We start from the raw sequence: 15015 nt of genomic DNA on the forward strand, positions 1-15015 counted from the left end.
AAACGACAAGGAGGAAGTAAGAGTTTCAAATGTAGGTGGAAGTGGGAGGTGTCTCCTTTGACATTTTTTGGGGTTGAAAAACTGCAGAGGGCAACATAAGGGTCTTCTGTAAGATCACATCAAGATAAAAATTTCAGAAAAATGCAACTTTGATTGTATGGAGTTCAGTCTACTCTATCTGTTTATCAACTGATGGAAGCAGATTCAGGCCTTTGTTGCCCAGACATCACCTCGTTATCAGAACCACTTCCTCTCCGACATGCACAGTGATCATTAAAAAGCTGATGCAACCAATGTGATGCATCACTCTGAAGCACAGGTCAAAGGTGCAGTTTAAATCTGAGAGGAGGAGTTTGAATGCAGCTTCAGTGCAGCATGATGGTTCACAGTGCAGTCACTAACTGTATATGTATATATTTAGAAGATCTACTGGGGTGAAAACTACACACCATATCCAATTCTGCTTGCTGTTATGATTTTATAGCATTTGTGACATCCGACATAAACTTTATTTATCTACTAACCCCTAATCTAACCGGTTTTACAAACATGCCACTTTTACAGTAGCTAGTTATGCTTAAACTGGCACTCAGTTGTTTTAGACATAATTTCAGTTCCCTGTTCCTGATAAGATATTGAACATTCAGTTGATTAATCAATTAGTAGTCAACTATTTAATCAAACAACTTCTGTTCTGATACACGATTAACTGGTTTGAGTACGTTTCTAAGAGGAGAAAGGCAAATTTCTCTAATTCCAGCTTCTTAAATGTGATTATTTTCTGTCTTCTTTCTTCTCCTGTGACAGTAAAATGAATCTCTTTGGGTTTTGGATACAACAACAAGCTTTGGGAGGCGTGAATTGACATGTTTCACCATTTTCTGACATTTTTGAGACCAAACAACTCTTTGATTAATTAAGAACATAATCGACAGATTAATGAATGAATGAATGAATGAAAATAGGGCTGCAAGGTGGCTCGGTGGTTAGCACCGTCGCTTCGCAGCTAGAAGATCTTTCTGTGTGGAGTTTGCATGTTCTCCCTGTGCAGCGTGGGTTCTCTCCGGGTTCTCCAGCTTCCCCCCACAGTTCAAAAACATTATTAACATGAGGTTAATTGGTGATTCTAAACTGTCTGTAGGTGTGAATGTGAGCGTGCTTGGTTGTCTGTCTCTAAGTGTGGCCCTGTGATAGACTGGTGACCTGTCCAGGGTGTCCCCTGCCTTCACCCTGAGTCAACTGGGACGGGCTCCAGCCCCCCCGCGACCCTAGTGAGGATTAAGCGGTGTATAGATGATGGATGGATGGATGAATTAAAATAAATGCTGGATGCAGCTGCTAAGCCTGTGAGAACACTTGCATTATAAATAGACTAGAATCCATTTATTAGCAGTTTAAGCCACATAAATATCAAGTTAACTTGGTGTCTTCCACATATTTGTTAAAAATCTGTCCCAAACCTTATGATAGAGCAATACTAAGACACTGGAGGGCCCTTTAAACTGCTTTAAGCAACCGGTTCTAATATAATGAAAGGGTCTAAATATCTCCTTATACAGCTGAGTTAAAGCGATGTTGTTGCTTCTTGGTTTTTTATTTTTAGCACTGTGAGCAAAAACCTAATGCACACATACTTTCACAGTTATGGGGGCCGTCTATTGGCTTCACCTCACTCATCAAAAGCAAAGAAGCAGCCCTATGCGTCATTCTAAACAACAAGTTTAACCTTTTCTATCACACTCAACATTGTATCTCACTGTACAGTTTAAATCTAAGCTTCCTCAGCTGGTACAGAAGCACCATGAGGGTTATGTGGAGGAATGACCATCAGGTCCCTCTAGTCAATATACGATCACTTTGAGAAAATATTGTCTGACCCATCTCATATTCTCCTCATGAGCTCTCACCCTCTGGCAGATAATATAGAGTGGCCCAATGTAAATTAAACCACTTTAAAAGCTCATTTATGGCTACCGCAATTAAACACTTTAAACAGTGTTGATGGAGGCTGCAGGGGGGTTGTGCGATGGTTTCACAGTGTTCTTATTACTGGTTGTGTAGTAAGTGCAATTAGTGGAATTTAGAGATCTGATTTGCTACAGAGGCGTCTATACCTGCAGACACAACACAGTACATCACATCACATCACATCACATCACATCACGCAGCATCCAGTGTGCAAACTTCATCTTAGTTTTTAGTGGAGCTCACTTTTTTTTCCCCAATTTCTCATGGTCATGAAAAACAGATACATTTACCAAGCACTTGATTTAGCTCTTATTCATCATTATTCCTAATACGTGCCTGCTTTCAGCGCCACAGAGGGATGGGTTTGTCTGTTGTTTTGCCTTACTGAAATTGACATCAAGAAATTTCTACATCAATCTTTGATTAAAAGTGATTGAGGTTTATGATATTGTGCCACTATGCTTCAATGGATTACACATGCCTTCATCTAATGTGTACTGTGACTTGTGAGTATTCACATAATGCATTCTCTCACCTTGTGTTGCCAAATTTGACTGTCCAGCAGCCCAATCCGTCTAATTGTCACAAGTAGCCCCACAGCCATGGTTAGACATAAAGAACTATATACCAAGCTGTTAAAGTAACATTATTTTCCAGAGTATTTGATTATGCTAACGGTTTTACAAGATTTTTTATCAGAGTTGGCGAAACAATAATCTGAAAAGAAAACATGTCTAGGTCTGGTTGTAATGAATATAAACGCCATTCTGATGTCATATAAGCTGCATGTTGGGCCGGTGACAGGTATGTTCTAACTATATTCGACGAGATGCTGATTTACAGTAAAATGTATTTGTATGTTAGAAAAATTCAACCTAACATTACAAACATGAGCCTAAATCATCACAGGCTACGAAAAACCATTTCAACCTTTATGCTAATTTAAACCTACTTCAGACTCAACTCTAAACCTTAAAACAGCCTATTTAAGATGTGATAAACCGCCAAGTTCGCTTTGCAGTTAAAACTCAAATTATTCTTTACAATAAAGTTCAAAACCACACACATACACATCCACACTTCAATCTTTGTGAGGACCGAACCACAACTCTGCTGAGTCTACTTCTAAACCTTAACCCTAAAATGACCCTGAACATCACCGTGTTCGCTCAGGAGTCCTAATCTCAGTTTGGTCTTCACAAAGACGCACACACATGCACACAAATCTTAATAAGAGAAGAACAAAAGCATAAACAGGATGAAAGAGATGACCTGCAGGCAGGTTTAAAAATATAGACTTCAGTTTATTGCACAATCGTTGCTGGAGACTGAGGAGTGTGAGAGCCTGTCTGTTACACAGGACACTAATGTCGGACACACATGTGAACTACAGCACAGGAACAAACTGTGTTTCTGTGTTTGAGAGCGTTAATTTGCAAGCACACAGACTGGATAATGAGGCACTCTGAGGGTGCAGTCAGCATCCCGTCGGTGCAACAGGAGAAAGTAAACCGGACAACATACAGATTTCGTGCTTGCATGGGTTTCCGTAGGAGAGCTCATACACACATGTGCACATACATGATCTGGAAATATAAATTAATAACCCTGGAGGAAAAACCGCAGACCTGAACCGACAGTATTACCGCCTGTCAGCTGGTTTCATTTGGCTGCAGTATGGCTACAGTAATGCCTGCATCAGTGAACATGAACTTCCACTAGATGGAGCCACACTCACTCCTTTGACACGTTAAAAATGCCGTGACATTGCAGATATGAAGACACGATAACAGACAGACCCTCCAGAAAGCTCCCTTCATCCTAAAGGAAAGGGCTTGTCTCATTACCTGTACACATAGACCAGTGTCATTATTAGGATCCACAGAATAACAGTAATCAGAATAATCAGTATATAACAATACAGGTAATCCATTATAAACAGGTTGTTAACAGGCTATCCGGCACCTGTGTAATATTAAAAAAAACTGAATTTAGTTTTGTTAGTGATGTTTCCATACACCATTTTACATCTTTTTTTTTTTTCTTCATATAACATACAGACAAAAGGACAAAGACCAATTTTCCGACCAGGCTCCACTCCTGTAACATGTTTTTTGTTTTTTTTTAAGAGAAACACCCCCCCTTTCCACCTTCCTTCTCCCTTGCGTCCAGTCACAGCATAAACACACTGGATTTGGAGGGTAGGTGAAGGTGGGCAGACGTCTCCACAGACATGTTTCAGACAGCAGAGGTCAGGCCTCGGATGTTACAGCTACTGCTATGGCACCCTGAGAAGTGGGAGACCCAGGATGTTGGAGTGAGCCCTCCGTTACAGCGGATCAGAGGGCCGATTAACAAACACAAATTGACTTCACTGTTATGTATCCTTCGGCTGATAATGCATAGATAGACCAGTGGTAGTCACGAGGTATTCACATGCCTGCCAAGGTTCCCCCACTATGGTCACAAGCGTCTTTCTCGTGTGTCTTTAAAAAAAAAAAAAAAAAAAAAAAGCGGTTACATTTAAATGATCAAAAGCATTCTTAGTTAGGGCCACAAAAAGTCAAACAACTCTACATTAGCACTGAAACCGATTCAGTATTTTTTTTTTTTTCTGTGTTGTTCACATACATATGGACACAGCTAAGCAAACACGTCATTGATATTATTCTGAAGCACCGCACCGAGCCGCCTACCTCCCTCTCCCATGTTTCACTTTGGCTGTGAAAGAGAGCAGCAGCTGCTATGTAGCAAAACATCAGTCCCATTCCTTCTTATTGTCCTTCCTCAGCAGATTGTGTACGTTCAAAAGAAATGAATCAGGGTATATTTTTCTGCACTGTATGTATTCTATAATCTACATACATGTATTTACATTATTTATATGGACTTTAAATATGTTTCTGAATTGTAATTTACTTGAATCCAAAGCCCTTTGGAGAACAATGAACAGTGCAGTTTATTTGATAGTGATGTATTGCCTCTGATCTCGTCTGTTCAGTCGATCTTCCTATAAGCGGTGACCCCACCCTCCAAACTCCAGCTCCCCTCCCAACCACCCACACAGTCATTTCCAGAAGTGAGCGAATGACCTGTTGCTGGCTACGATGTACAAACGATTAGCTAACACTATGAGACATCAGTTTCTGATTCACAGCTACTTTCATGCATTTTTTTTCATTCAATGGCCAAAAATACATTAGTTTCAGCTTTTACATTGAACCCCGGTCATAGCAGGTAATAATCACCATCGGAGTGAGACTAGCACACACACACACACAGTATCTGACTCTTTATCAGGGCGAGGGGGTGCAGTCTGAGGTTAGTGTACGTGATAAAGGCTCTGGGAGGTCCTTCTTCACCTATGAGTCAGTGTCAGCGCGAGAAGCAAAGGGTGTGCTACACCTCAGACGCTGCTAATTTGGCAAGATGAAATGGGGCTGAGGGGATTGGCAACTAGTCAGTGGGCGGCTGTGACTGTTGGCTTGGGAAACAAGTGCAATGTCATTAAGAAAGTAAAGTCTGCCTCTAGATAAGAAGTCAGCCGTCAGACAGCAGTCTTGAGCACGACGGAACAGCGCAACAGTTACTTCTACTCGAGAGTAGCAACCGAAATAGCACAGCAGAGTATGGAGCCAAAATAATCATGAACATACACACAGAGCTGCTGTGCCTTATACATGACAGGAGGGCGAAGGGGTTCATTCCTGCTTAGTGAGACCACCTTAATATATACCTATATATATATATATTCACTGCACTGCTTTGAAATGACTCATCAGAGTCAAACCTCTATTCAGGTTGAAAAAAAAGTGCAAGTTAAGTTGTGCTCTGTCACAGAACACACACAGCTGCAGAGCAAAAACAGTGCATTCAAAAGTATAATGTGGCAATTATGTGCTCATTTGGTGGCGATCGTGACTGAACATCATTATATAATGTGCATGTAAACATCCAAATACAGTAGAATCGAATTCAAGTCTGAGAAAAGCTGATGTAAATAACGGAGCTAAAGAGGCTTGTACGTTTTAAAGGTCAACTGTTTCCTATCTGGTAATTGTGAATGAAATGCAATGCATGGCCACAGATCTTTTCCAACTACATTACTGTGTGACTGAGAAGTCACATATTGCAGGAAAGAAAAGCGGGTGGAGAGAAAATGCAGAGCTAATCCTCAGGATTTGCACGGTTTGAATAAAACAAAAGATTTGCTTTGACCTCTAACTTGATCTGTGAGCCTGTGATCCTCCACAGCAGCAGCACAGCTGTTTAAGCAGCTGACAGACACAGAACTACCTGCAGCAGCAGATAAATACCCATGAATAGAAAGAATAACGGATATAATCTATTCTTTAAGAATATTACTTTGTGCATATTGTGTCAAAGACAAATATCTGCTATTTGCCTAAATAGGTTTACAGTGTTAAAACGTTTACTAGACAACAACTTACAAGCTATTGGCAACCTTTAAGTGGCAACATCTTACTTTTTAGTGCATCCTGGTGCCACATATGTGCACGTGGTGGCATTTCAGTGAAGAGCAACAATGTCATCTAAAGGTTTTGTCATTCTGAATTGCAGACTAGAGGGCATTTACACACAACTAATGTGCAGAAGACTGAATACTCAATACAAAGCACTCAGCTCGTACTTTTTTAAGCTAAAAATGATAACATTTCATAAAAGTAAATAGTGGTAACAGTTTCCTCACAAATTGAGGTATTCATAAATGCAAAACAATAAATTATTCAAACTTTGCTGGACAAGAGAATTCTGCTTAACGCCACGGAATAACAGGTTGTAAACGAGTGCAACTTCTTTTCAGTTTCAACATGCCTGGATTTCGTTGGCACTGGTGCAAACAAAGCCGACAACACTGCGTGACAGACTCTAACTTTGCAGTCTTGGCCACCTAAAGCGCGTAAACTCATCGCCATCATGATCAGGAATGAACCCCTCGTCCATCTTCATCTGGTGCCGGTAAGGACAGTTCAAACCGACACACACATAAAGAAAGAGGCAGTGGCACAAAACAAGGAAATAAATAAGTGAAAACTCGAGGAGTGCTTTGCGCAGCACTCACAGTATGTACATGTAGTATAAAAATATAGGTGCGAGGGAGTAGTGTGTGTTGTGTGTGTGAGATGTGCGTGAGCTGAGATATGGATGTGCTGCATAGGTAGCAACAGTGACATCTAAGAGGACTTGAGCGTGTGATATTTAGACTGTCTGAAGCAACCACATCAACTAATGGTCAACTTCTGTTACTGAGTAAAGGCTTTAAGCTCAGCAGAAGCCTTTTACTGAAGCCTTTTCCTATGACTTTATAGCATTTAATACTCTAATTAACTGTATGAATGTGTGTGTCTCTGTTCATGTTTGTGGCAAGAGAGAGTCAAAATGATTGTGCGTGTGACTTGACATACGTTTACCTGCATTCGCACAAAGATGGACGAAGATATGAACATTCTGAGCGCATGAGGTGAACACATGCACAGCATCAGTTCTCCCCCAATCTCCCCTCCTGCCCCCTCCCCTCTCCCCACACCCCCCTCCCCCCCAGTAGTCCTTCAACCCTATGTCCCAGTGCTCCTTGTCAGGGGGCGGGGGCTGTTGTGGGGGTCAGTCTGAGGGACAGTTGTAGCTGTTGATCCACAGCAGGTCGTCCAGCACGCCCCAGTGCAGGTAGAGGATGGAGCCCACCACCAGTACATGCATGATCTGGTGGCTGTTGCACCAGTAGTCAAAGAGGCCCGGCCGGAAGCGCTCCGGGATGCGTGTGATGTTGATGACCCCGCCCAGCACGGCCAGCGCGTCCATCATTAGGAAGTGGCGTAGCGAGGTAGGGCTGCCGCCGCCCACGCCCACCCAGCGCAGCAGGAAGAAGGAGAAGCGGAACAGCGCCTGCCAGGCGAAGGAGCGCAGCCGGCGCACGCTGCTCCGAGCCGTGACGGCGCAGTAGATGGCGTGGCTGGATAGCAGGATGTAGACTAACAGGGCCACAGTGCGGATGAATGGGTAGCACAACAGCGTGCTGTAGACAATGGGCAGCGCACCTGAGACAAGGAGACACACGAGGAAGTCAGTGATTAAGTGTTGACACACAACTCAGCAGCGATGCCACGCCTGGTGCACGGCAAAGAGCATGGCAGTCAAATAGTTTGAACCTTGTTTGACACGGCCTTTTCAGAGCCGAGTTAGCAGCGCACAGATCTTTAAATGAGTAGTCTCTGCCTGACTGGGCTTTAAGTGCTCAACTCCTGTCACATTAGACTTGTTTTCAGCCCTCAGCCTGTTTCCTCCAGAGGCTTTAACTTTTGCCAGGCTGATATTGTAAATAAGAGTTTGTTTTTAACCCTTGAAAGACTAAAACCTGCCAGTTTGTTTGAAAAAGCATGTTATCCATGAAAATGTAACCACATTTTTCACATTTTTCAAATCACATTTCAACTTTTCAACAGTCAGTGAACAAATTGTGTGTTTGTGTGCAGTTCTGTCAGAAAAATGAACCAAATCTAATCTTAAAATCATGACTTTCTTTAAAATTAACTAGATTCTGTAACAAAATAAATAAAATTCTGCACTTCTTCATAAACTAAGAAGCCATAAGTGACACAGACGTTACAAAAATTCAGGGACTTTTCGGCTGAACTGGATTAAACTGGAGGTCTTATTACACAGAGCAGATAGGAGACAAGTATGGAAACATACAAATTTAAGGAGTAAAATACATGCTGTATGTAGAATCTCGTGTTTTTTTTTCCCAGTCTTGCAAACAACTGTTGGAAAAATGTTGTACTAAAAAAATCAATTTTTGTTTTATGATTTATGACATAATTTTTGGATGGTTTTGGATTGAATGTGTACAATAAGAATAATATGAAGATGCCGTTTGTGCTATTTGTACTATTTGTGGACACATCATAGAGAAATGCAATAAATCAATGACAGACTGACAATTACAACAACCATCTTCCAGCCTATGCTCTGTCACCATATTAATTATTGCTGTATTATTATCTGCATTAAGCAAATCAATAAGGTTTGTTCAAAGTACACGAGTACATAAATAAATGAAAAATAATGCACTTGTCTTTTTTTTTTAACTGGAGGTTAACATAGGCAGCACACAGATCAATAATCATTTCAGAACTTGGGTCACCGCTTGCACTGGACGATTGACTTAGCGTTGCACTCTGTAGTGAAATGTGTTCTGACCAATCAATACCGGTACACCTCCAAGCAAAACACTTCCACGGTAAATCATTGACAATCGATAAAGAAAAAATTCCACCCTCAAAGCAAACAGAGCGGCAATAAGAGAGCGGCGGCTGACAATGAATCCGACATGACAAGCGGCGAGGGGATGTGCTGAGGAAAGGCTCACCCAGCGTGTTGATCATGCAGATTCCACACACGTCCAGCTTGAGGAGGGTGTGGTACACCGGCTCGCCTCCCTCGTGGTTCATGAAGAGGTGGTAGAGCACCGAGCCCAGCTGGGGCGACAGGCAGGCCAGGAAGTGCACCACGCCCAACCACGTGACGCTGATCTGGGACCAGGGGATGTTGAGCGGCAGCAGCACCAGGAAGCAAACCAAAGGGATGCCTGGAAGAAACACAGAACACGTTAGTTATGAAAGCATTCCTCCTGAAGGAAACACAAAATACCTGTAATTAAAGTTTGTAAGGTGACATCTTTTGAAGGATTATCACTGCTTGAACTTTCTTTTTTGTGGATGTCCACTTGGTGACAAGAAACACAGCCTGAGGCACGCTGGTATGAGAACCATCAAATAACACAGCAGCTTTGACAAAACCAAATTAAGGTGTCATGTTTATTGTGATGAATTATCTGGCTCATGACTTCTTCTTCTTTTTTTTTTTTTTAACTGCACGAGAAAGAGCAGCTGTGAAGGGCTTCCCGACTCTGCTGAGTGTGCGCCGACACCAGCAATAAGAGCAGAGGAGGGAAACCTTCGTATCAGTGTTTCCCTCTGAGAAAGAAAGACAAGGCTCCCGCTAAGCCCCTTATTTTGATGCAGCAAAAAAAAAAAAGACGCACGCTCTCTAATGGCTACACAGCTCCCAATCTGAGCTTCTCTGTTTTGGCACGGAGGAGGCAGGCACTGCTGCTACGTGAGCAAAACCAGGACCTTGAAATTTGATCCACATACAGTTGTTATGATCATTTATCACCCCACCGGCACACATATAGCACTCCCTTTCCCTTATTTCTGCCCACTCTGCCGTTCCCAATGTCAAGCCGTTTGTCCCAGGCAGGTGATACAGGGAATGCCATCTACTCTAACACATCTATTTTAAGTGCATTATCTCCGCTCCTCCCCCCACTCGTCCTGAGCCGACCGGCCCGAACTCAGGCTTGGACACGGCGGAGAGGAGCTCCTCTGAAAGCCTGCAGCATGTCTGAGCCCCGGAGCTGCGGGCAGGATGTTTTCAGTTTATATGCAAAACAAGGCAGCTCAGGAACCTTAGCTGAAATGTTACTACACTGTACAACAAAAAAAAACAGCATCAACCTGCACAGCTTGGCTTCTTCTCAGAGTTGCACAAAAGCTCAGTGGATTAAACACCAGTGCGTTATATATATATTCACTGATGTTAAGGGTGCGATTGAAGCCACATGCTCAGCTGACATCAGCGGAGAGTAATAAAGGCGACCAGGGCCACTTCCTCTCGTGATCCCTGCTGCAGTTTAATCTGCCGGTTGGGAGCGCGGCGAGATGATGACCTTCACAATGAGGAAGTTGTCTGATTGTCAGCGGTCAGCGAACGCACAGAGGATGTACTTTCATGGGAGAGAACAGGGCAGAAGAAACAAGAGGAGAGCTACTAATCATATCAGCACAACAGAAGAAAAAAACAGCATGCAGATTGCTAACAAGTCGACACGTCAGTCTCACCTCTGGCTGCACAGATTAACACATTACTGCAATTAATTTGGGCTTGCACAAAACTATTAAAAGAATAGCATATTGTGTAACCATGACACCCAGGGTCAGATGAAAAAGCCACTCCTGGTAAATTCTATTATGTGTGAACAAACCTTTATGTCAAACTTATTTTCTTTTTTTTTTTTTAATCCATTAATTTTTGAGCTGCATTGCTTGTTAGGGATGAGAGCTGCAAAAGCATGGCCCAAGGCGTTGTATTTAAAATTAATTGAATTAATCAACTGAATTCACTCTTTAGCAATTTGGCACACACACACACAAACCGCAATCAAAAGAAAAAGAGCCACCTTTAAATGTCTTTTGCTCATACAACCTTTAAAGTGTAGATATATTACTTTAAAAAACACAAAGTAGACGAATATTGTCTGATAATTTTGCTACTTAAAGAAATACATGAGCCCATATTGGTCAATATTACGACTGCATTTGTGTGGCGAAGGAAACTAACTGAACATTTTACTACTTCTTCTGGTCTCGTTGGAGCAAACTGAATCGCTATTTTACAGCTGAAATGATTATATTATATTGTTTACAGAAATTGCATAGCTTCACAACTTTTAAAGCAAAAATTGGCAAAGACGTGAGACGGTTTGATGTTTTTTCTTGTCCCACAAAACTGAAAACGGAGCAAATGTGGATTCATTAAGGATTAAGTGGCAGATTTATCGATAACAAAATATTATTTTTTATTTTGGTACTTTAATCTTTGACATGTAACAACTAACTACAGCTGTGAGTGGAGTACAAGCACAATATTTCTTTTGAATTGCAGAAGAAGTATAAAGCAGCTTTTAAATGGAAGCTCTTGAATTAAATCTAAGTGGCTGATAACTGCTCATAACTACAATACTAGTACATGTAATTAGTCCTGTTCAACCACTGATGATGCATCAACGTGTGTGCCTCTTAAAATAATAGGCATTAATTTAAATAAGGTGATAAACACTATAAAGCATGTACTGATTAGAGCGGCAAAGATTTTGTTTTATATTTTTGTTCGATTAATACATTTGAGGAATTTCATAAGAAAAGCAAAGATTCTCTGACTTCAGCTTCTTAAATAAGAATATTTTCGTGTTTCTTCACCGTTCTACAACGGTAAACTGGATAAACTTTGAGTTGACGACAAAACAAGACATTTGTCATCTTTGGCTTTGGGAAAAAAAACTATTTTCTGGCATTTTATAAACCAAACAAGTGACAAATGAATCTAGAAAATATTCAGCAATGACGATAATTCATAGCTGCATCCTTATATCTGGTGCTGCTGTACTTCACAAACCAAAACAGGCCTTTTTGTGTGTTATTTGTATCACACTGTGAAACTATTCAGCATTAACATAACGTCTGTGTGTGCATTTTGAGTCGTGTGTCGCTTCATGAGTCTGTCTTGGCGTCATTCCTCTGGAAAGATGAATCAATTAGTTGTCAACGATTGACTGAATCGTCAACTATTTTGATGATTAAATTATTGTGAGTTGTGGACAAAACAACCCATTTGTCTACTTGGACTTTGGGAAACACTCATCCACATTTTCCACCATTGTTTAGGCCTAATTAACTAAAGATAAATCCAGAAATTATTCACAATTTTAAAAAGCCTTACTTGCAGCCTTATAACTGACGTAACCAAACCAAGCCCACATTTTTATATTATTTGTTAAATGTTCTCTGATTTTTCAGCATTAACACAATAATTTCATGTGTGTGCATTTAGCTAAAACACCAAATGAAGAGTTCATTTGCAAAAACAGATAACTCCATCGACACAAACATTCAGAAAACCCTTTTTTCCTTTTTTGAGACAATATCAATCAAATGTAAGGTAGTCTTTTCTACTGGGTGAAATCCACTCAACTTCAGTTTAACTGATATTATCTCAAGCAAACAGCAAAAAAAAAAGGTTTATTGAAAATCTACAAAAATGGAGTAATCTGTTTTTGCAAATGAACTCTTCTAATATTAATTCCTTAGTTCAGGTGTGGCCTTATGAGGCTTGGCAACGTCCCTCTGCAAAGATTAACAGATAAGTTGACAACTATCGAATTGATAGCCAATTATTTTGGTAACTAATTAACTGTCAGTTGTGGACAAAACAAGAAATCATCTTGGGCTTAAGGAAACACTGATCAACCTAATCAAGTAATCGATTAATCGAGAAAAATATTCGCCATGCCAATCATCCCTAGTTGCACCCTTATTTCTGATGAACCGTAATTGACCTACAGCTGTTCAATATTGAAATGCGTGTGTGTGCATTGAGCCTGAATGTCAGATACTGAGCTTTTCCAGCCATGTGTGCCTCCATGTCTCTGTCTTGGCAGCGTCCCTGTGCAGGTGCAGCACCGGTGCCGGTGCGGGTTAACGTTCAAAGTCACACCGGCCACACTCATCTGAGCCGCTGACTAAGCACATCCTGCAGATTTTTTTTTTTCTGCACTCACCGTGAGTGTAAATGTTTCCAAGTTCATTGTGCAGGTAAAACAGGCTCCTGATGCAGTCCTGCACGGACGAGATTGGCCGGTATCCCGTTAGGACGTATTTGTTGAACTGGAGATGTGGAGGTGAGCTCGCCCAGTCCAGCAGCCTGGGTCCGTTTAAAAATGCCATAGCAAAGAGGACCGTTAAAAGGACTCCGCCGAACAAGTAAAAAACAGACTGTACACCTATATACACGTTCAGCAGGATTATTGCGACTAAAACCTTATGGGATACCATTGGTGTTGGTTGAGGGGGGGGAGGGAGGGAGGTGAGTTATATTGTGCTGTTAGCCGCCTAGCTCGGCGCTAGCAAGCTCACGTCAAGTCTGTCGGCGCTACCCGGCGACGGTGTGTCCGCGCCGCCGCTGCTCGCTCTGAACCGCCGCTACCTGTGTGAGTGTCATCCGCAGGGCTGGAGGCAGACACGGCCGGCCACAGGCATGCTGCGAGCTGGGGACGGTCATTACATCTGGCATCAAAGAAGTGTCTGAGCAGCGCCGACGAGCCTGAGGGACGAAACGCCTCCCGTCATGTTAGAGCCACTTCCTCGTTAGTTAGCATTCCGGTGCAGCAGCGCGGCTTGAACGCGTCCCGGACAGGGATGCAGGCTGAGCCGCGCGTCCATCCGACTCCAGAGGATGCTAGCTCGGTCCTAGCGGTCAGATCCGCAATAAAGGACCTGAAGGTTACACCGCCGCTTCAATGAGAGCAAACGGGCGTCATATGCTCAAGTGAGCTCCGTCTGATGCTGGCTAGCTTTCGTAATGCTGTTTAAAAAAAAAAAAAAAAGAAAAAAAAACACAGAGGAGATCCGTGATTGTGGAGCGGAGATTTTGAAGGACTGCGGGGCTAGCAAGCCGGGCAGGCGGCTACCGACGTCCACTGACCGGAGATGAGAGAGCTGAGATTTGAGCCGGCTGACTCCAAACGAACACGGCCCGGTTCGCGCAGCGTGTATTCGGTGTCTTCATCATCTGTTTGATCCGGTTATCCTCCACCATTCTTTGTGGCTGGCTGTATTCCTTGAAATGCGGAGTCTTCTCCGGCGGCCTCGGGTCCCCTGCAGCGCCTCCAACTATCAAGTTACACGGAGCACACGCGACTGCACTTCCGGTCGCTGTTTACAAAATAAAACCCACGCAGAGGAACATCTTCACAATGTTCAAACACCGAAATACAAGGGAAAAACAATAACAATGCAGCGTGCAAATAGTCTTGTTTTCTGACATAAAGGGGGAAAAAATGTTATGGTTAGAAAAGTATGACATTTTTTTTCAACTAGTCAGGCCATTCTGCAGTGTAAATGGTTTGACTGCCCCTCATTATTTTGCTATAGAGGTAAAAACAAACAAACAAACAAACAAAAAACACTTGAGGTTGTTTAGTTTTTTGTTTGTTTGTTTGTTTGTTTGTTTGTTTGTTTTTCAAACCAGTTACAATTGTTTTGGGTGGTATACTATGCAGTATGGTAGTGTGGATAATGGAGCCATCATTTTGGTGTAACATTTGCACACAGGGAGACGAGTACTATCACTATAATTCCATCCATTATCTATACACCGCTTAATCCTCACTGGAGGGGGGCTGGAGATTAT

The 15015-nt window shown here is 42.2% G+C and overlaps 1 protein-coding gene across 1 annotated transcript; it reads right to left on the minus strand.

The window, feature by feature from the left end:
• Positions 1-5111: 5111 nt before the first annotated feature.
• On the minus strand, positions 5112-14525 carry paqr4a (progestin and adipoQ receptor family member IVa). The gene is made up of 3 exons (XM_008295324.1): positions 13385-14525; positions 9356-9574; positions 5112-8024 (listed from the first exon to the last, which is right to left on the minus strand). Exons 1-3 carry the CDS (start codon positions 13656-13658, stop codon positions 7591-7593), a joined length of 927 nt encoding a protein of 308 aa, XP_008293546.1. The 5' UTR covers positions 13659-14525; the 3' UTR covers positions 5112-7590.
• Positions 14526-15015: the final 490 nt, after the last annotated feature.

Source organism: Stegastes partitus, unplaced genomic scaffold (assembly GCF_000690725.1).
Source record: "Stegastes partitus isolate 25-593 unplaced genomic scaffold, Stegastes_partitus-1.0.2 Scaffold1038, whole genome shotgun sequence".
NCBI classification, from domain to species: Eukaryota; Metazoa; Chordata; class Actinopteri; family Pomacentridae; genus Stegastes; species Stegastes partitus.